The sequence below is a fragment of the Hyposmocoma kahamanoa genome, unplaced genomic scaffold, assembly GCF_003589595.1.
Source record: "Hyposmocoma kahamanoa isolate Upper Pololo Valley unplaced genomic scaffold, ASM358959v1 87, whole genome shotgun sequence".
NCBI lineage: Eukaryota > Metazoa > Arthropoda > Insecta > Lepidoptera > Cosmopterigidae > Hyposmocoma > Hyposmocoma kahamanoa.
This window is the reverse complement of record NW_020654422.1, coordinates 5,437,760-5,458,896: the sequence shown is the minus strand read 5'-3', so window position 1 is coordinate 5,458,896 and position 21,137 is coordinate 5,437,760. Positions and strand designations below refer to the sequence as shown.

At 35.6% G+C, this 21,137-nt stretch overlaps 1 protein-coding gene across 2 annotated transcripts; it reads left to right on the top strand.

Moving 5' to 3' along the window:
* Positions 1-225: 225 nt before the first annotated feature.
* Positions 226-19,574, top strand: LOC113235267 (zinc finger matrin-type protein CG9776). Of its 2 annotated transcripts, XM_026470916.1 has the most exons (15): positions 226-466; positions 596-649; positions 865-1,063; positions 2,193-2,386; positions 2,526-2,662; positions 3,772-3,903; positions 4,502-4,605; positions 9,436-9,554; positions 11,185-11,491; positions 11,845-11,971; positions 15,017-15,094; positions 15,307-15,533; positions 15,683-15,819; positions 16,030-16,235; positions 17,052-19,574. In XM_026470916.1, the coding sequence occupies exons 1-15, from the start codon at positions 320-322 to the stop codon at positions 17,578-17,580; spliced, it is 2,697 nt and encodes an 898-aa protein (XP_026326701.1). In that variant the 5' UTR covers positions 226-319; the 3' UTR covers positions 17,581-19,574. The 2 variants fall into 2 exon arrangements, with proteins under 2 accessions (XP_026326701.1, XP_026326700.1); XM_026470915.1 differs by having other exon boundaries at positions 228-649.
* The last annotated feature ends 1,563 nt before the right edge of the window (positions 19,575-21,137 follow it).

Below are 21,137 nucleotides of genomic sequence, written 5' to 3'. Positions count from 1 at the left end.
AGTTATAGGCGTGACAAGGTCACGGAAGTAACAGTCGTGACAAAATCACGATGATTTTTCACTGTGATTTTTTTGGAACCGGAACGACAGTCACGGCGATAGAAATGTAACGCTATTCCATGTCTAGTGGCAGCCATATTTTACAGAAACATAATTAAACTTCATGTTTAGGCTGATGGCTTTGCCAAAGCCTTAAAAAATTAAAAAAAAAAATTAAACAAAGCGTGGTGTTTTTTTCAGACCCTATAATTGTAAACCGCTTGTAATCATTTGTAAATGCCTGAGGTGGAAATCTTAATTTTTGAAGAGTGTTACTAACATGTCTCGTGAACCTAGTAGAAAAGGTTATTTCAGCCGTGACCCACGAAATCGCGCAATCGACCGCGATAGAGAGCGTGATAGGGACTGGAATCGTCCTCCGGACTACAGAAGTCGTCTGCCTATGCCTCGGAAAAGCCGGAGCCCTGTAAGGAACGACATTGATAAACGTAGAAGCCGTTCTCCCCCGCGCAAAACTGACAAGGATTTAATAGACGAGAACATTTTAAGTGAGATATCAAAACTACCTGAACCTAGCGAGCTTTGGGATAATCAGTTTCAGGAAGGCGGCTTTTCCGGTGCTCCGCCGCCGCCGCAGTTCCAACCGGAGGTATGATTCTATCACATTTACACTATGAATCAGCGTTGCATTTTAAACGATAAGTACGTCAGACGTAACAACAAATATTGGTTACGTTTTTCCCAGGGGCCATGCAAATTGTGTAATAACAACATTGCTACTGATTGAAATTTACAATTTGTACCATTCAGAACACAATTTCCTATAATTACTAAACATATGGAATATGTTACTATACTTTTCAGGCTGTGAACCCAAATTACAATACCAACTACCAGCCATCGTACTCGGGTATCTACGATGACTTCCCACCGCTATCCTCAGTGCCCCCTGCCCCGCTGCCTCCAGACATGGCTGTATGGAACCAAATGTCACTGCCACCACCGCCTAACACGGCGCCCCCACCGCCCATCCTCTCTTCAGAAGACCAGCTCAAAAAAGAAGGTATGTGTCATGATATTGTTAATTGTACTTACGTAATTTCTCACGTTTCCTTACAGGCATTGAGTATTCTTCCCAATGAATCTAATGTTCCACAACACAGGTAGGTATTAATTGTAATTTAACTTTTTGTAGTGAACGCTAAAACATGTTTGCAAACTTCTGTGTATTGTGCATGAATAATTCAATTGATGAAAAATATTTATCTCAAAGATACAATGATTTATGGTAATGCCCTACGTAAGAGATTTATAGAAAAGTTGAAATTTATGTTAATATTTTTTAAATGGCATTTTTTCAGTTCTAAATATTGCTATTTCAATGTTATCTGTGTATTATTACAAATATAGGAATTGGTTTCCCTACCCTTGAAATACATCATTGCGAAAAGATGCAGGTCTTCTGAGAAATTACATCTTCAAGACCAAGCAAACATTGCAAGAAGAGCATAATTATAAGGATGCATGTGGTACTCTTTTTCATACTATTTATTATTCATTTTGCATGTTTGTCATTAAAATATTATTTATAGGCATGTCCAATCAAATATTATTACATTTCGATAGCAACTACATTTAATTCGGTTTGCATGTGCTCTATACCTCAGACTGACCATTGTATTGAATCCAGTGATGAAAAAAAAATGATGGAAAGACTGACTAAACTGCTAAATTCAGGTTGGTTTGGTGATAGTTTTGCACACATAGTTATGCTTTATATGTCATTCTATAATTAAGTAATTAACATTGTCTTTTTCAGGTTTACATTATGGAACCAATGTTTCCTTAACATTTACTCTCACAATTACCTGATATGAATATCATGAAATGCCTTTTTTAAGAATATTCATTTCTCTGGACTATCATAACGAAGAGTTTTTTTATTTAGAAATGAAAGCATTTGTTTTTTTGCCATTATTGTAAAAACAGGCCTGTCTGCTAAATTATATGAAACACATTTCACATTGCTTTGTCTGTGAGCGTAATGTCATTTAATTATTTTGTAATTTTTTATCAATTAGTCAGTGAACTTATTAACTCATTTAATCGTCTTTGGAAATGAGCATGATTAACTGGCATTATGTTCATTTTACTTGTGATATGGTAGTTCACCTAAATTTTCATTGTCGCAGCTGCGATAGAGTCAGAAATGCGCCACCAGAAGGCCGCTCTATCGAAGCAGCGCGAAGACTACATGAAGAAAGCAGGCATCTTGAAAAAAGAACTGGACACATTGAAAGACCAACGTAATGAACTTCGTGGTGATGCTAAGAGATCTCCGAGTCCCGATACTAAGAGATTCTTGAAGGAGAACACAAAGTTACAGGTTTGCTACCGTCATAGCCACAGGCATTTATGTGATTAGTTTATCTGCTGATTCTAAGTTGTGTATTGACTGCTTGCATATGAAGCTTCTACACAACTGAGAATTTGTTCTAATAACTTGCATATGCGGTTATTCTTAGTTGGAGATACAGAATAAGTTGAAGACCATCAACAACGTGGTTGACATGCTGAATGGGATTATCGGCGAGGAGGCTCAGGAGATACCTCCGCTGGAGGTCGACTTAGATGATGAACGCAGATCTAAGAGAAAATCCAGGTGTGTTTTTTTTTGCAATATTTTTATTTACTAGTCTTGTTCAACTACATGGCCCTTTCTGTTATTAAATGCCAAAGGCATTATTTAAAATTGTGCATATATTTTTGTTTACAAACTATGTTGCTTGTCGTATTGGCTTGCATATAACCAAAAGCCTCACCTAAATGGTTTGATTCTTTTTAGAGTTCAACAAGACTAGTTTGCTTACTTTGTAATTATTTAGGTAAATTTGTTCCTTGACTTTCTTCCTAAGCAGGATTTTCGTGAAGGCGCCGCAACGGTTTTGCTTTAACAACAGAAGTGATTTTAAACTGCAGGAGAAATGGTTAAGGGGAGCTTGAAGAAATCTGCTTTTGACTAATATTTGTTTCATGCTACCTTAGACACTGAAACAAAATGATATTGTGTAAGAAGTAATATTGTGGCATATAAATATGTATGGAACTTGTTGCTTTTTAAGAACTCACGTATATAATAAGAAAAATTATGTGATCAATATTACAACTTTGTGTATTGATTAGTGTTTAAGGTTTTATAAAATATATTGTGACTTTGTAAATTAAGTTGTACCATTGTAGAAGGAATGTAACTACAAAGATGTTTGATTAAATAAGTTTTACTCATATCGACTTTCATTACCTGTTATCTATTTAATTGCTGTGTTTTGTAACAAAGAAAACATAATATCGTGTTGGTGTTTTAATATAAGTGCAGTGCTTAATATTTTCATGCATATTTCTGGAACGCTTACCGCGAATTTTGTTTAGTAGTTACGGATGCAAATCTAAACGGTTCGTGCCTTTATTATTTTACGACTATAATTTACTAATAAAATTATATAATAATTTACTAAAATATATAATTGATCGATTTTTCACAATGGTTATAATTTATTATAGCCTTTAAAAAATATAATTATGATACTTGTTTTCGACGTCTTGCAGCCTATACAAAAATGTTATATACTTAACATATAATGATAAATTGGCCTTGATTAAATTAATATTGTATACATTTAAATTGATTTGTACTGTCTTACGTCATATTGTATTACATACGATGATAATAAAGACTATGGTGTAAATAATGAGAGGTAAATCTTCCTACAGGTCGCCGTCATTGGGTCAGAAGTTCAACTACGTGTACTACGATCCCGAAATGCATTGGTGCCGAGTATGCAATGAATTTCCCCCCACTGCTAAGGATTACTTGAACCATCTGCACTCGCCTGCGCATCATAAGTTAGTATTTATTTTGAAAATTTGATTATGGTGTTTTGACACCTTTATATTCAGTATAAAAAAATTAGGATACAATATAGAGTTCTTAGATATTCGCGAATGTTGCGCTTATAAATATTGTACGAAAATTAATAGTGGAGCGCCACTGCCGCGCTTCTATACGCATCTAATTTGAAAATGTAACAAATTTTTCAGATCTAAATCGTGTGTATATTTGATTGAGTCGCGCGACCAAGTCAGTCGTGACTTTGGGACTTATAAACAGCATGGTTGGACACGTTGTTTTGTCTGAAAAAACAAATGCGCGATGTAGGTTCGAAAAAATATTTTCATTTCCAATCAGTTTCAATGTTACGTGTAAAATATGAAGTACCCTTTAAAATTATTGTAACTGCTACGCCCTCTATATTGGATTCCAGCAATTTTGAGCGTTGAAGATATCTTTTATCATTTAGATAATGACCCTTCAACGATTTCAGAGGGGATGCCTAGTAGCATAAAAGAAGGTAGAAAAAATATTTTTACATTATAAGGTTAAAATTTATAAACGTATTCCTGTCAAAATCTTAGTATTATTAAACAGATTGTCTATACCTAGAATGGCTGCGGCCCACATGGAAGCGCCATGGCACACCGTAACAGGAATGAACGAAGGATTTCCTTCTTATCCTTCCGCACCTACGAAACGGACTCCCATCAAAGGTAAAATACTTCAATTTGCATCCATCTTCTAATTTTATATATTAATATTGCCTGGAAAAAGTGTCACTTAGCAAGAAGACCGCCTACACAGATCCAGGTAAATAGTTCTTATAAACAAAAAAAAACAAAGTAAAGTGTAATGGTGACTACAATAAATCAGTCGGGAGACGACCTCGGGTAAATTTTTAATCTCAAGAGTCGCTAACTACTATGGAGATTGGACCTTGAAATACGTATTCCATACCCATTAAACAGCTTACCAGAGGTCATATAAGACATGAAACAAAAAATCTAAATTAAAAAAAAAATTTGAAAGAGTATTTCACCAATTTTTGTTAAATAGTAGTTATTTTATATATTGTAACCTTTTGTTCAAATTGAGACTCGTTTATATCCTGCAGGCAAGGCATATATGTATGTACAGTTTTGTAGGACTATGTTAAGAAAATTGTACCGTTTTTAAATTCTAAAATAAATGAATAAATAACTAATTATGACACATAAGATCACCTGTGCCGGTGAATGCATAGGCTCTCTAATAGATTAGCTTAATAACTTTTTTCCTCACTAGCTTGGAAAGGCTTTCTTTCTCATTAGAAATGTGCGCGCAAAAGCAATTTTTGCACGCTAGCGTGGAAAAGGTTTCTGAAATTCGAACCTGACGACGGACTGTGGTGCACCCTTAGAGGATGGAAAAAAATAAAGGAAAGGAGCTGCCCTATCTACGGTATAAACGTCCCTACCTAAACCAAAAATGTCCACCACAAATGGCGTATTTAGTGTTGTACCATAATCATAGATAAGTCAATATCGACATGCAAAAGTGTGGCTTGAATGTTGAAACTGTGTTTTATGCTTGCAAATATAGTTTACTATAATCAAAGTATGATTAATACTATGCTATTATTACTAGGCAAGTAATGAGCCATTTTAATCAAAATTAAATATAAAGTTATTTACCAATAAATGTAGCGATGGAATTGCATTATAATGTAATCTAGTTACATTCAAAGTTCTATTACTTCAAAGTCCTATTAAAATTTGACTTCTAAATGGAGCGTACAAACGAAGATGGTATTTGGTCCAATGTTTATGTTCGGCAGTCCTATAATTTCCAACCATTCTTTCTTTCTTTTTTCATTTGTAGGTAAACCTTAAAAATAATAATAATGTAATAATAAAAACCTCGTAGTGAATTGTTTTAATAACAATATATATCGATAATATGTTTGCTTACTAGAACAAACAAACTACAAACTGTCCATCTAAAGTAACCAAAGCAAAATTCGGCAAGACTTATAAATAAACTACTTGAATGAGTCTAATTACATGAGATATTTGGGCTATTGTATGATTTATATGCAGAAAAGTAACATGTAATGTAACATTCGGTTGATTTCCGATTTTCTACTGCCGCACCCCTTAATGCTGCAGCGACGCATTTTAGACGCATTTTAATCAATACTTAATTGTTCTCACTCTCTGTCAATATTTTTGTCCATTTCATTACAATTCATGCGAATAATTCAATAAAACATTTGGCCAAACATTGGTTTTGACATTTGATGTACTTCCTTTTGACAAACGGAAACGGTTATCAAAGGGTACTCCAGAAGTGGTAAAATGAGGACATTTGGCATTTAAGATGACGTTACGTATTTTCGATTCCCGTGTTTGACATAAATCAATGTAGTGCTATCTCTTTTGACTTACGACGGCACGCAGTAGTTAAACAAAGCCAATAAAATGTTTATGTTTTCAACGTCTAAATGCATCTTAGACATATAACGTCTGATTTATATATGTCAATATAACATGTTCTTTGGTTTCCATAGTCTAAGTAGGGTGCACCTAAATTTTTCTTTCGATGAAAAAAAATTCATAATGACACGTTCATCTACGTGATTTGTCGTACATTATTTATGTAATTTAGATCCGTTGGGTTTTTTTCAGATTATGATTGATATTAAATTGATCACGATAACTAATTTTGTTTATTAAACTATTTTAATTCGTCGAAGAACTAAAATAATTTCAATAATCACATAAAATTATAAGTACAGGGTCAAGAGCACGTCAAGCTTTACACTTTTAAATCCAACTCTATGCCGCTTACGATATGAAGGGTCCAAAGTACAAAGTGTCAAGGTTGATGTGCTCTTGACTTTACAAGCAGGAATAAAAATTGATGAGATGCAAATTCAGAACGCATCCGAAGATAAAGTTTTTCTTTTGATTATAAAGAAATAGTGACCTGTTCCGAAACGCGATACGTCTTAAGTACAATAAGTATTTATAATAATAATAATAATCTGTTGCTATAATTTATTCTTATTGTTATTGGCATTGACATACCAAGAAATGGACATCGGGTCTAATACAAAACCACGAAAAAAATATCCGAAGTTAACCTATACAAACGTAGTGACATATAACGAAATATAAAAAACTAAAACATTTAATTTAAATTGTAACGTCATTGCAGTATTGCCTAATTTTACTTGCAACAATTTAAGGGCCCAAAAACACCATATTCAGCTTCTACTGGAAACTTAACAAAATGCACCATATTTAGCTTCGACTAAAACTTACTTGAACACAAGAGTAATGGTGTAGCCTTTCTCGTAAATATTAATTAATTTTATATATTTTATTATATTATTATGTGTAATTTTGAACTAATTCGCTTAAAGATAATAATAAAGAGTTGCGCAGATACACACATACATACAAATAATACTACAAACGTGAAAATAAGCGTGTACTATAAGAAATGTACCGATATTCCACATAAAAATAAACTCAAATATCCGTAATTCCGTAAACCGCTTTATAATAAAACCGTTACGCTTTCGAGTAATTTTTATGCTTCTTCTATCTTCCTAAAAAATACATTTGACATTATGAAAATTCGAGCCAACGTTATTTCGGGCAAATGTATTTTCTGACTTCTGATAGGTAATCCCAAGCCGTAAAACGAGTACAACAATATTTTGTTAGTTATTGCTAACGTTTAATTAAAAAAAAATATTTTGGAAGTAAGATTAAAATCAAAGCAACTCTATAGTAATATTTCAATCGCTTGTAGTTCGAACAATTGAAAACGACCAAGAAGTTTATATAAGCTTCTTGAAACTAACGTAATTAGCCTCTTTCCATTTTTTGCGCATGCAATGTGTAGAAAAAGGACGGTTAGCTATTTGATTATGTTGTGCTTTTGTAATTTACATTTACGATTCATATTATATATATATAAATTGAATATTATAAAACTGTACAAAATAACTCTTTTAAATGAGAACTATGATAGCACGATTTGTTTAGTGAAAATATGATAAAAATCCTGTTTCTACACTTTACTGCAGTCACTTTTAAAAGTTATTATTATTGGTAGGTACTGCATGATTGACAACCGCGCTGTCAGTCGAACAAACGAAGACTGTTGCGCGATTGACGCTCTGTATGCGATTTTAACGCCCTACAGGTGCGGACACTTTTTAGCGCACAGCCGACGTCCATTTATTGGTATGGTTATTGACATTAAATTGACAACTGTAACATTAATTTTGTTTATTGGATTACTTTAATTTGTCGAAGAACTAAAATAATTTCGCTAACCGTATAAAATAATAATAGAAAGAGTAAGAAAACTTATGTGGTGTAAAATCAGAACGCACTTAAAACTAAAGTTATTTCAAATTGCGGGTTTTTGTAGTTACAGTTTTATCACAAATTAATTTTTACTTTAATTATTATTACGTTTTGCGTTTCTTAATTGTTTATTGCTTGTTTAAACTGATGGCTCTATAGCCAATGCTCAACAAATAAATAATAATAACTAATTATTAATACAAAGATCGATCACTCAGAAAAAATTCCTTCGATCCGGTCGGATTCGATCCGACGTCTTCTTGCATACCGTGCCAGACGCTATACCAACTAAGCCACGGAACGAACCAACGGACCTCACGAATTTTTCTATGTGCTTGCGTCGTGTCTTTGTACTTGGTCTTTCAACGACTTTTTAGTCGTAGCGCCATCTATGAGAAATCTATGACAGTTCTTTGTATTAATAATTATAACAAACTAGTGGAGTAATTTCACAAAAAATAATTGAATATCAATTCAAGAAAAATTTAATTAATAATAACTAAACTTATTTTTTTCAAATTTTCATTTTAATCACTTCAATTTCAATACTTTGGATTGAATTGTACTGTAATAAATTGAAAAGAAACAAAACATTAGCCAGTCTGATTCTAGCGGTGATGAAAAACTGATTTGTTATAGTTCAACTGTTTTTCTTTCATCTACCATTTTCCTCGCTATAGTGAGATGAAAAGATGTTTCCTCAGTATAGTGAGGAAACTCGCTCGGCAGCGAAGTTGTTTTGCGTCTCGTGCCTTGAAACCCTCGCTACGCTCAGGATTTAATTTTTGAATATTCAATCTAAGGGTCGTATTCCAGAACTCTACTCAATGCTCAAGTCAAGATTTGAGCAGACTTGAGTATGATTTCAAGCACTGGAAATACGACCCTAATGGCAAGGACTTGAGTATGATTTTCAGTGATCACTGCAATACTCAAGTCCTGACTTGAGTATTGAGTAGAGTTCTAGAATACGACCCTAGACTCCTTCGCTTGCTCAAGTTTCAATACAAGCAATCGCGCCAAACAACAACTTTGCAGCCTTGCGTCAAATAACTGTTATTATTTCTAAGTTGACTTCGCGTGAATTTACTTTTTCGATTCAATTTTGTTATTGCTTTTTTCTAAAAAAGCATCCTACGTTATGGGAGATAATTTAATCAATGATCTTAACTCTTATAGGATTACAATTCTTCGTGCCTTCTACGGCATGGTACTGCAAGCTGTGCGACCAGTTCATCGGCGACCTTCATTGCGCATCAGCCCATCTTAAGTCCATCACGCATTCCAAGAACTACACGGTACCAAAACATTTGTTTATTGCAACATCTATTTAGTGAATACCTTACTAATACTTTTTTCTTGTGAAAAAACTCCACTAGTTTGTTCGAAAAAACAAAGAATTCCTTCGGTCCAACTGGACTCTAACCAGCGTCTGTGGTCACGCTGAGGCAACAGACGCGGGTTCGCGTCGAGACAGATCGAAGGAATTATTTATATATTTATTTTTATTTTATACGGACATAATATATAATAATAATTATACACGAAGAAAAGTTAAATAAGCAACAGGAAGTAGGTGGTTCTTGCAGTCTTTATCAAGACATAGCTGTTGATATACAGCAAAATCTTTAATTGTTCGATTATTGTTATTTATTATGTTATGCAATGTGTTGATTTGCATTCACGCCATATTATAGAGGTCATTTCTTTACCCGAAACTGAACCCAAATCACTAAAAATAAAAAATAAAAAAAATATTTTCTGAATCATTATTTTTTACTTAATTGCGGTAAACATCGATTCGCAATCACCTGATCCTGCTGGATGCAAAGTATTGCTTTTTCTTTCTCAAACGCAGCGCACGCGCCTGTCTAGCTTCCTCGCTTACGCACAAGGATTAAGGTGGGATAGCTGAACGCGCCGCAATTCTATTGATCTGTTAACTAGTCTCTCACGACATGCCACGTGGTTTGGTATATAAACAAGAGTTAGTGCAAAAAAGAACCACTACCAGATTCACCAGAACCTGCATTACCATCAAGTGCAAGTGCGTGACTGTTCTTATGGCATGATGTGAAACGTTTAGTTTACGCGGAGAAGATTATGAGTGTCGAAGAATTGCGCACAAAAATCATCTCTGCTTTCAAAATTGTGAAGTCAAATATGGAAAGTTGACACGAAACTCACGTGCGAATGCATACGCTGGTGGTGGCTCCGGTACGGAGCCAGCCACCCACCGTGGAGCTAGGTCCTTCTGGCAATACTTTCGTGTAACCTAAAGTGGTAAGTACCAAATTTAAGTTACAAAAATCTTTTTCCAGTCAACTTTTCTAATTAATGTAAATAATTAGAAATTATAACAATGCTAGTACATAATCATAATTTTAAAAATAGGGAAAAATTATGTATTGCTCGGTGAAGCGGGTGGTGGGGTCACTGTCCTCGCGCGGTGCATACGATTTAGGGACAATTTTGCAATACTTTACAGGATAGAATTAGCCAGAATATTGTACAGATTATTTTTTTATATTTTTGTTGATTTAGCATTATTTCTATTATTAATTTCTTAAATATGGCGAGAATACAAATCAACACACATTGTTTTAAGATTTAGAAAAAGGGATAAAATAAACATAATTTGGTAATTAAAATTTGCAGATATTAAGTTGTTTATTGTATACAATCCAACAAGCAGTTAGATGGTTGATGGGAAGTTACTACCCACCGGCTATGATAAGATTTTGAATTTCCTGTACTTGTAGTAGCTCTGGCTCTCCCTTCAATTCGGAATACAACAATCCAGCTTTGCAGAACTAATAGAAATGGCACTAGTGCCTACACAGGAAGGTTCTACACATAGCACCCTAGTTCTTATTTCTATTTATCTTATTTGCCTCAATTATACAAAAAATCATTTTCTCAATCTAGAACTTTGTGGAACAAAACCCACATTGGGAAACAGACTGGATGTCAGATCGCCAAAAGGCATTCGAGAAAGTTCGCGCCTCCAAAGGAAAGGCTGAAGACAAACAACCACAATATACCGCTCATACAATAACATTCAATAAAGATGGTTTCCACACGAAACGCAAAGAGAGCCCCCCACCTACACCTGACGCAAAAAAGAAGAAGAAAGATAAAAAGAAGAAAAACAAGAGGAAGAGATCCAGTAGCAGCAGTTCTAGCAGTAATTCTACCAGCTCTGATAGTGAGCCTGCTAAGAAGAAGAAGAAAAGTGAGTTTTACTATTATGACCAATTTAACGTTATTGTGATTTTGTTTCTACTATTAAACAAAGTCCAGATTTCTATATTAGTGTTGTCTGCTTTACACTAGTACCTAGACGACCTCGGTGGTTAAGTAGTTAGAACTCTGGGCTTTAAATGAGGAGGTCTTGGGTTCGTTTCCCGGTAGAACAAATTCGGAAAACCAGAATCCGGAAAATAGAACAAAATTAGAACACTTTTCCAATTTTGTTCTGGTTTTTTTTTGAGTAGTGCCCAAGGCCGGGAGCTAACTTAATTTCTAGTTTAAGACAACGTTAGTGGTGAATTTGCATATAAGAAATTCACCAATAACAAATTACAGGAAAGGAGAAAAGTCGAGCTGACGGCGATGACAAAACGCTGGCGGAGTGGATGTCATCTATACATACAGAAAAGTTGAACGAGACCGATCGTAAGCTACTAGACAGTCTCAAGAATTTGAAGGGCAGGTTAGTGGGATACCATTCATAACTACGGATTGTAAGAGACGTACAACGTCGTCCTCGCTTGACATATCGACACATCTGTAACAAATCGAAAATATTTTGTAATTTTTATTGAGTATCATGATGCAAACAAAGTGAAAACTATTTTTTTTTGTGAAAGTACTCCATTATAGTACGAATCATAATTAGGTGTCCAAAATGTAAACAAAGAAACGTCCTGAAAATAATTGTCTAAAGGTGAATGCAGATGTGCTAAAACTTCTATTTAACGGTATTGGAAAAGGAGGATGTTCTCATTTTCTAACATTTTAATGATCTATTACAAAATATTAACAGTAAACGAAAACTATAACAACAACACAAATACAATAATCTAACCAACGCGCTACACAAGAAAATATTCGAGCTCGAGTAGAGTGAGACGGGTAGACGAGACCATGTCATTACACGCTATGAGCCTGTATGAACCTAGTGTCAGTTGATAACGAAACAAATATCGTTTATTTTTGAAAAATTTTTGTAATATGAAATAGTGTTAAATAGACATTTACTACTCATGGTTACAAGTGCAGTGCCCGGATTTAAACTCATCAAAAAACGGAAACTCGCAGAATTGTAAATTTCACATATAAGTACTATTTAAATTTTTAGCTGTCAAAAAGTACGTACAAACCTAAATATGTGCGTAAAATTATGCCATTCAATTGCCAAACCCAATATATGAATTCAGTTAAAAAAGATGTCAAATACATGAATTTTTGCAATTATTATTAATTAACATAACCCCAGTTTTATAGAGAGTGGGGTTATGAATAATAAAATAAGTGGGGTTATGAATAGTTAATAAAAGTCCCTGGGGTTTTTTATAATATCAAGTGACGGAACGAAGAAGGCGTACGACTGATGGTAAGCTACACGCCTGTCCGTAACAGTTGCTGTGTCACTCAGAGCTTTAAATCGCAAAGATCTGAGGGGCACTGCCAATGCGCCCATCACTTTGAGACATAAGTTAACAAGTTAGTCCCATGTGCCTGTAATTTCACCAGCACCTTTGCCGTTCAAATCCGGAACGCTACAATGCTATTTCCGCCGCCAAGCGAGTAAGTTTTAAGGTAACACATTGTAACACTACTTTTGAATTCGGATTGCGCTGTTGGCATCTCTAAACGATATAAGTATCTATTTCACTCACGATCATATTTTGGTGAATACGACTAAGTTGTCACTTAGTATGTCTACGGTATGTCTACCGGTGTATTATGTTAATCGATATTAAGGTCGAGTCAGTGCAAGGCGCAACACTATTTATCTTGCACACATGTACATTACACGCACGCAGATGTATTTTTGTTTTGGTCTCGTCTTCAATACTTCAGAGCCGATCTGTGGTAGGTGTATACACAGGGCGCACTATAAGTGTCCGGAACTAGCCACTTACATAAACAATATTTAAAAAGTAATTACAACATTTGAAAATGGACCTCTTTGGCTGTAAAATACAGTTTGTTTCATCTGACTGTCACTTGTTTAAACATTGTGGCGTCATTTTAGAAATTGATTGTCTACATCACCATGGACTTAACTCGTGAAAATTTTCGAAGTATGATTTTCTGCGACTTTAAGTGTAATTTAACAGCTTAGGAGAGCTTCGCTCGGCTTCAAACTGCTTTTGGCGATGAAGCACCATGTGAGACGACTACTTATAGCTGGTTGGCAGAATTCAAACGCGGTCGTGTGAATCTCAGTGACGAATTTCGTGATGGTCGCCCGTCCACTGCTGTGAACAATAAAAACATCGATGCTGTGCGCCGTATGATTAAAACAGACAGGCATGTGACATATCATGAGAAAAAGCTGTGCTCTCGGTGGATCCCACACAATTTGACTGAGGCCTAAAAAACGGATCGCGTCACTTAATGCAATGCCATGCTTACCAGATTCAACGAACGGGCCTCAAATTTGGTGTTGGACATAGTAACAGGTGGCGAAACATGGATTTATAGTTACGATCCCAAAACAAAGTAGCAAACGAGCGTATGGGTCTTCGAGATGAGCCGAAAGCAACCAAATTGGCGCGCGTGCAAAGTACCTCTAGGCGGATGATGCTTCTTTCTTTTTTTAATAAAACTGGACATGTGGCTACTGTGGCTTTGAGAATCGTTGTACCGTGAATAGTGATTGGTACACGACCAATTGTTTGCCGGAAGTTATTGACAAACTCCGTAAAAATAACTGTAAACGTCGTATCATCTCGCACGACGATAATACCAGTTCTCACACGACCAGACAGACAAGTGAATTTTTGAAGGTGAACAACGCCGACTTATGAGCCTTCCCGCGTACAGTCCCTACCAGGACCTAGCGCCTTGTGACTTTTATTTATTTCCAAAAATTAAAAACCAGTTACGCGGTTAACGATTTTCATCACCTAAAGAGGCTGTCGAAGAGTATGAAAAATATATTTCAGAGATTGTCACGGAGGAGCGGCATACATGTTTTCAGAATTGGTTCATTCGTATGAAATAGTGCATTAACGCTAACGGAGAATATTTTGAGAAACAATTGAGAAAACAAAAACAAAAAAGAAAAAAAAGTATTTTTTTCTTATTCATTCTGGAAACTTATAGTGCGCCCCACGTGCTAAATCTATGGTTGGTTACTCGTTTTATTTATTAGTATATATAGTTATTTTTTTTGCTCTGTTAACAATTTTGTTTCCATTTTGGACATCAAACAAACAAATCGAACATACGCAAAGAAAAATTCCTTCAGTCCGGCTGGACTCAAACCACAATTTTCCTTAAACCGAGGCTATCGCTCCCCCAATGAGTCAGCAAATCTTACTAATTTCTTTATGTGCTTATTGCAGATCTTTGTTTTTGAGTTTAAACTTTGGTTGTATTCAAAAGTGTAGAATATTAAAAAAAATGGTAATGCAGCAACTACATTTTTTTACTATAACAATGTCTCAACAGTTGCAGTGGTGTCCTTTTATTGCCTTTTTTTTTTGTTGGAAAGTCGAATGAATATTGTAAATTAATCTTACAGGTTAAAAGACGAGGAGAAGCGCCGTTCGCCAGACCGCGAGACGCGTGAACGTTCCATTAATTCGACGCACAAGAGCAGGTATTTTATATCGCACAGTAGCTTCTATAGTGTCACAAGTCAACATTTTTTTGGGCGCATGCAGAAATTTCCCTGTTTTTCTTTAATCTAGTTCAATTTGGATTATATGGACTATATACCTGCCAACTATATTGTATATAATTATCAGCCTTTGTTAGTGAAAAACCGGAATCGTATTTTCTAATACATTAATGGTGTTTATATGTTTACAGAGAAAACGAAAGGCGTGAGTCCCGCGCTCGCGAAGACCGAGACCGCGACCGAGAACGTGACCGCGACCGCGAACGCGAACGCGACCGTGACCGCGAAAGAGATAGAGAGCGCGAACGGGACCGCGATCGTGACAGGGATCGGCGCGGCGACTCGCGACGGAGGGACGACCACAGCCCCGCAAGGAGTGAACCCAAGAAGCCTGACATTAAGAAGATGCCCTTTATAGGTATTCACCCCCTTACCTCTAGGTCGAATTCATTTAAAAATCGCTGTGATTTGTACACTCTATTCATGATTTAAATTTTTTGCATTTCAAAAATAATGTAGCCAAAATGTATATATATTTTTTTTATTTCAAAATTTGTCTTTGTGCAGGCAAGATGCCAGTGTACAAACATCTGGGCAAGAATTCTAAAGCGGAGGAGCAAAAGAAAGAAGAACAGAAGAAGAAAGAGGACGAAGAAGCGATGAAAAAGAAACGCGAGGAGATGGATGCTGAGATACAGAAGAAGGTAATAATTATGTAGATCTCACTCACACACTCATTTCTTCTTTCATAATTTGATACAAGTACCCGTACAATAGCATATTTATCAAATTAGTTTTGATTGGGGGCGCAAGTTAACAAATGCTTTTTGTTTTGCTTTTGTTTCTGTATTTAGTTTTGAGAGTATTTGTGTGGTAACAAGTAAGTAACCGTTACAAAGGAACGCCGGTTGCAGGTGGCGGAGTTCAAGGAGAAGATCGCAAAGGCGCAGCTGGAGCGCACGACCAGCGACATTCCTCCACCAGTAGTCGCGTTACCGACGTCGTTGGGCGGTACGGTACCCGCCACGGTGTCCGCGGCGCTGCCCGCCACGGTGCCTGCGACGCTGCCCTTCCTGCCACCCACCTCTGTAGCCACAGTCACCGCGCCGCCGCCCGCGGCGTTAGTACATCTCTTATCTTCATTCACTTTTTAAAACTACTTCACTTGCCAGCATGTAGTTGATGATTATTGCCAGCCCAGGGCTATTGAAGAACGTCGTTCAAAATAGGTTAGAATTGCAAAATACGTCGGTAAAAAAGGTATATTGAAGCTAGCTATATTTGGATGGGTGTCTATAGTTGTTCTGTGTACAAGAAGTCGAGTGAAATTCCCATCATTTAAAAAAATAAATTTTATTCATTTTTTTTAGTACTTTATTTCGTCTCAAATACTAACAAAATTGCATACATGGTTGAGACCTTCTTTTAAGTAAGAAAACACTTGTATCAGAAGGTCTCATATTTATTTTTATTAATTATTAATTTATTATTAACTTTTTAATTTTGACGTTGCATTATAATAATATTAAAAAAGGGGATAAACAGGATAATATCGGTTTAGTAGATATTTGCACACGTACCTATTAACCTTATTAAAATAAAATAATAAAAACATTTTATTTTTGACGTATTCCTGTCCCGATTTTTTCTTCCGATACTTTCGACTCAGTTTCTTGTAACGGACATTTCATTAAAAGTCGAGCAATTTAAAAAAAAGTCAATATTATTCATTTTTATGTACAACTCACGCTTGACCAAAACATTACTATTTCAATTTGTTTTCCCAAAAAAGATCTTCGAAAGACTTACATTGTACATACATATTCAAATTTCTTAGGACGGATAAATGACAATAATTTTACTATTATGCCATTTAAGTAACGTACTGTGAACAAATAATTATATTTAATGATTTGTAAATTAATTTCTTTTCCAGACCACCAATGACAACGCAACCCACAACTCCAGCGCTTCCCAAAGATTTTCAAGAAGCCCTGGATATCATATTCCCTACAGATGTAAAACCGGACATGATGCAGCAAGATTTATTCAGCGGACTCCCACCAGGCTTCCCAATGGGGCTGGGAGGTGTCATGCCCCCGTTTCCGCCTTTTCTCCAACCGCAGATGCCTAACATGCAACAAATGATGATGGGTTTCGACTTGAACACACCACTATTCCAGCCCCGACCGCAGCTCTACGACACTCACGTGCCCCTGGTACCTAGCCCGAAACCTAGAAACAAGAATCGACCTAATCAAAAGGACAAAAATTTTAATAATAACAAGAATCAAAATCAGAAGAATAGTCAACAAAATAACCAGCAAAATAAGCAGCAGAATAATCAAAATCAAAATAAACAACAGGGGTTAAAGGAAAATGGCGCTGCTACTGCTAGAAAGAAGGAGGAGCTGGACGATTTAGCTATGTTGGGTATTGATGCGTCGGATGTCGCGGGCATGTGAGATCGGCGTAAAGTGGTTAAAGACAGGGTAAGAAAAATGTGACACAAATTAGGCAAGTTAGCCAAGAATATTGGTTCTAAAATTTAATATAGTGCTGGCCATTGGTTATAGTTAGTGAATAATCAATAGAACATAGTAAGAAGAATACTAATTATGTTATTACCTGCATAGTAATACTAAAATTATATAAAATTAAGTTAGAATGTGGCCTTTTGTGTATATATTTGTATTATACAAATAGAACTTACTTTTTTAAGACTAATTTCATTAGTCATAGGTTGCAATCGGTATGACTGTCAGGTTTCTCCCAATATTTCAGAGCGGTTGCAAACTCTGTTTTCGCGGTTAGAAGAAAAAGACAAACCGTGGTATGATACCCGTACCTACATAGTAATAATGACGCAGATAGAACTTGTTTAATCTAATAATAGATGTATTGTAAACTTGTCGTTAAATAAACGTATTCTTGGTTCACTTGTCATGGTGTACCTTCAATCAAGGTTGATAAAATTGTAAGTAGGTAGTTAGTAATTACAGACTTAACACATACTATTGAATCACCTGACGTATCGCACTAATATTGCAATAGTGTTGTAACTCAAAATATGTGAATTTCAGGATTAAATCATTGCTGAAACCAAAATTTCATTATCTACACGTCAATAAAGCCGTCAATAATATTGTAAGAAACAATTAAAAGATATCTACGTAACCCAAAATGAGACAAACTTTATGTTAGCTACTTCTGGCCAAAACATACAGTCCTTACTCAAAAATATGAAATTATTTAATTTTGTTCCCTTTTATTTTTAAAAACAATGGGCCAGTACGAAATTGTTTAGATGTAAGTGATAAATTTTACCTCATACATCATTTTAATGATCTTTCATAGGAAGTGAGTATTTTTCATCGATTCTGAAAAAATACACATTTTGAGTTAATACACTATTGTATTAACAGTGCGATATTATGTTAATTATTGTTGTTAAATATTTTTACAAAACTTGCAAAGTATTTGACCATTGATTGTTTCTAACACGTGTTAGGGCGCCTTCAAATTAGCACCACGATGGCGCTGCATTCGCGCCACTACTACTTTTTATACAATGTTTAAAGTGCAGTTGCGGCGCCACTGTTGTGATACGCGCTCCACTTTTGTAGTCACAATTAGTAAATTAAAAATTACTGTACGTTTAATTTGAAGGCCCTTATATCTTGTATTATATTCAAGGCTAAAGAATAATCATTAATCACACATGGTATTATTTGGAAGTGTTCTCAAAACACAACGTTATTTGTAATTTCATAGTCACATCGCAGTGGGAATACATAGTATTGTCTGTTCTGACATTTGTGTACATAATGGGATAATTGATTAGTGTCGAATATTTTATTTTTAATATAAAGTGATAGTAGTTGGCATTTGTGATGCAGTTAATGTTATCCGTTGCGCCAATTGCGATTCCACCGGACCGGTCACTGGAGGATAATGTATATCCCATTTATAATTTTTTGAGTCTGTCAATCGTAAGATCGCTTTCACAAACATACATACACATCAAAGGTTAAGGGTTAATTAAAGGTTAGCTGGAAGAAATCCCTTTATGGGATAAGCTCGTCTTTGTACAATAACGTTCTATTTCTTTGTTAAAAATTTGTAATTTGTTTGTGTTGTACAATAAAGTGTTTACATACATCATGCCCTTTTCTCTGAGAACGCGCATTAAACAACACGCATTCATTCAGATGCGCTGGTCGGTTAAGGGTTTTTTCACAAAAAATTTATATATGCGGTGTGGCCCTAAGAACAATTACCTATAGTAGGCATTGGTTATTGTTCTTAGTTGTGACCGTTCATATGTTTGTTATTGCTAATAATTATTTTTAAACCGTGATCCCATTAAAGATCCCGCCTAATGTATTAGAGTTTAAATGTGGCTGTAATGTATATTACTAATCAATGTCTTTATTTTTAAATGATAGTAAATATCATACCAGAATATTGTTTTTTTTATTTCTCCCAAATGTTAGCAATTAAGCTAATGTACAGTCAAAACCACATCAAGCTTCATATTTTGGACAGTTTTCATAATCGCCACAGAGTTCAATTTAAATCTTTAGCATAGTAGAATAATGTTTTTCACATGCTCTTCACATTGAACTTCGTCCACTGTACTATAGACATCCTTGTTAACACCTTTTTGGTGGAAAATGCATATATAAGGTAATTTAAATTAATGATAAATTTACTACAAAAAAATATGGAATATATAAAAATTTTTATTCCATGTGCATACGTGTTGCGCACTATAAGTTTCCGGAGTGAATAAGAAAAAAATACTATAAATGGTCAGAAATGAATTTATTGTTTCTCAAAATATTCTCCGTTAGCGTTAATCCACTTTTTCATACGAATGAACCAATTTTGACAACATTTATATCACTCCTCCGTGACAATCTCTGTAACATTTTTCATACTCTTCGACAGCCTCTTCAGGTAACGAAAATCGTTGACCGCTTAACTGGTTCTTAATTTTTGGAAATAAAAGTCACAAGGTGCCAGGTCGGGACGGTAGGCGGGATGGCTCATAAGGTTAACGTTGCTCACCTTCAAAAATTCATTTGTCTGGCCGTGTGAGAACTGGCATTATCGTGGTGCAATGGTCGTGTACCAATCAGTATTCACGGTACAACGTTTTTCCAAACCAACAGTAGCCACGTGTCCAGTTTTATTTAAAAAAGAAGCAATCATCCGCTTAGAGGCACTTTGCACGCGCGCCACTTTGGTTGCTTAGGGCTCATCTCGAAAGACCCATACGCTCGATTGCTGCTTTGTTTTGGGATCGTAACTATAAATCCATATTTCGTCACCTGTTCTATATCCCACACCAAATTTGATGACCCTTCGTGAATCTGGTAAGCAAGGCATTGCACCAAGTGACACGATCCGTTTTTTGAGCCTCAGTCAAATTATATGGGATCCACCGAGAGCACAGCTTTTTCACACCAAAATTTTTGTGTAGTATTGATAGTATTTGACTCATGCCTATGCTTAGAGATGCTTGAATCTCATGGTATGTCACATGCCTGTCTGTTTTTGTCATTCACAGCAGTGGACGGGCGACCATCACGAAATTCGTCCCTGAGTTTCACACGACCGCGTCTGAATTCTGCAAACCAGCTATAAATAGTCGTCTTGCATGGTGCTTCAACGCCAAAAGCAGTTGGAAGCCGAGCGAAGCTCCGCTGACGGAGCTATTCAATTACACTTAAAGTCGTAGAAAATCATACTACGAAAATTTTCACGAGTTAAATCCATGGTGATATAGGCAACCAATTTCTAAAATGACGCCACAATGTTAAAACAAGTGGCAGTCAGATGAAACAAACTGTATTCTACAGCCAACGAGTTCCATTTTCAAATGTTGTAATTACTTTTTAAATATTGTTTATGTAAGTGGCCAGTTCCGGAAACTTATAGTGCGCCCTATGTACAACAGTAAAGCAAAGCTGTACATACCGTCAATATTGGCACCTTGATCACATTTTTTGACATT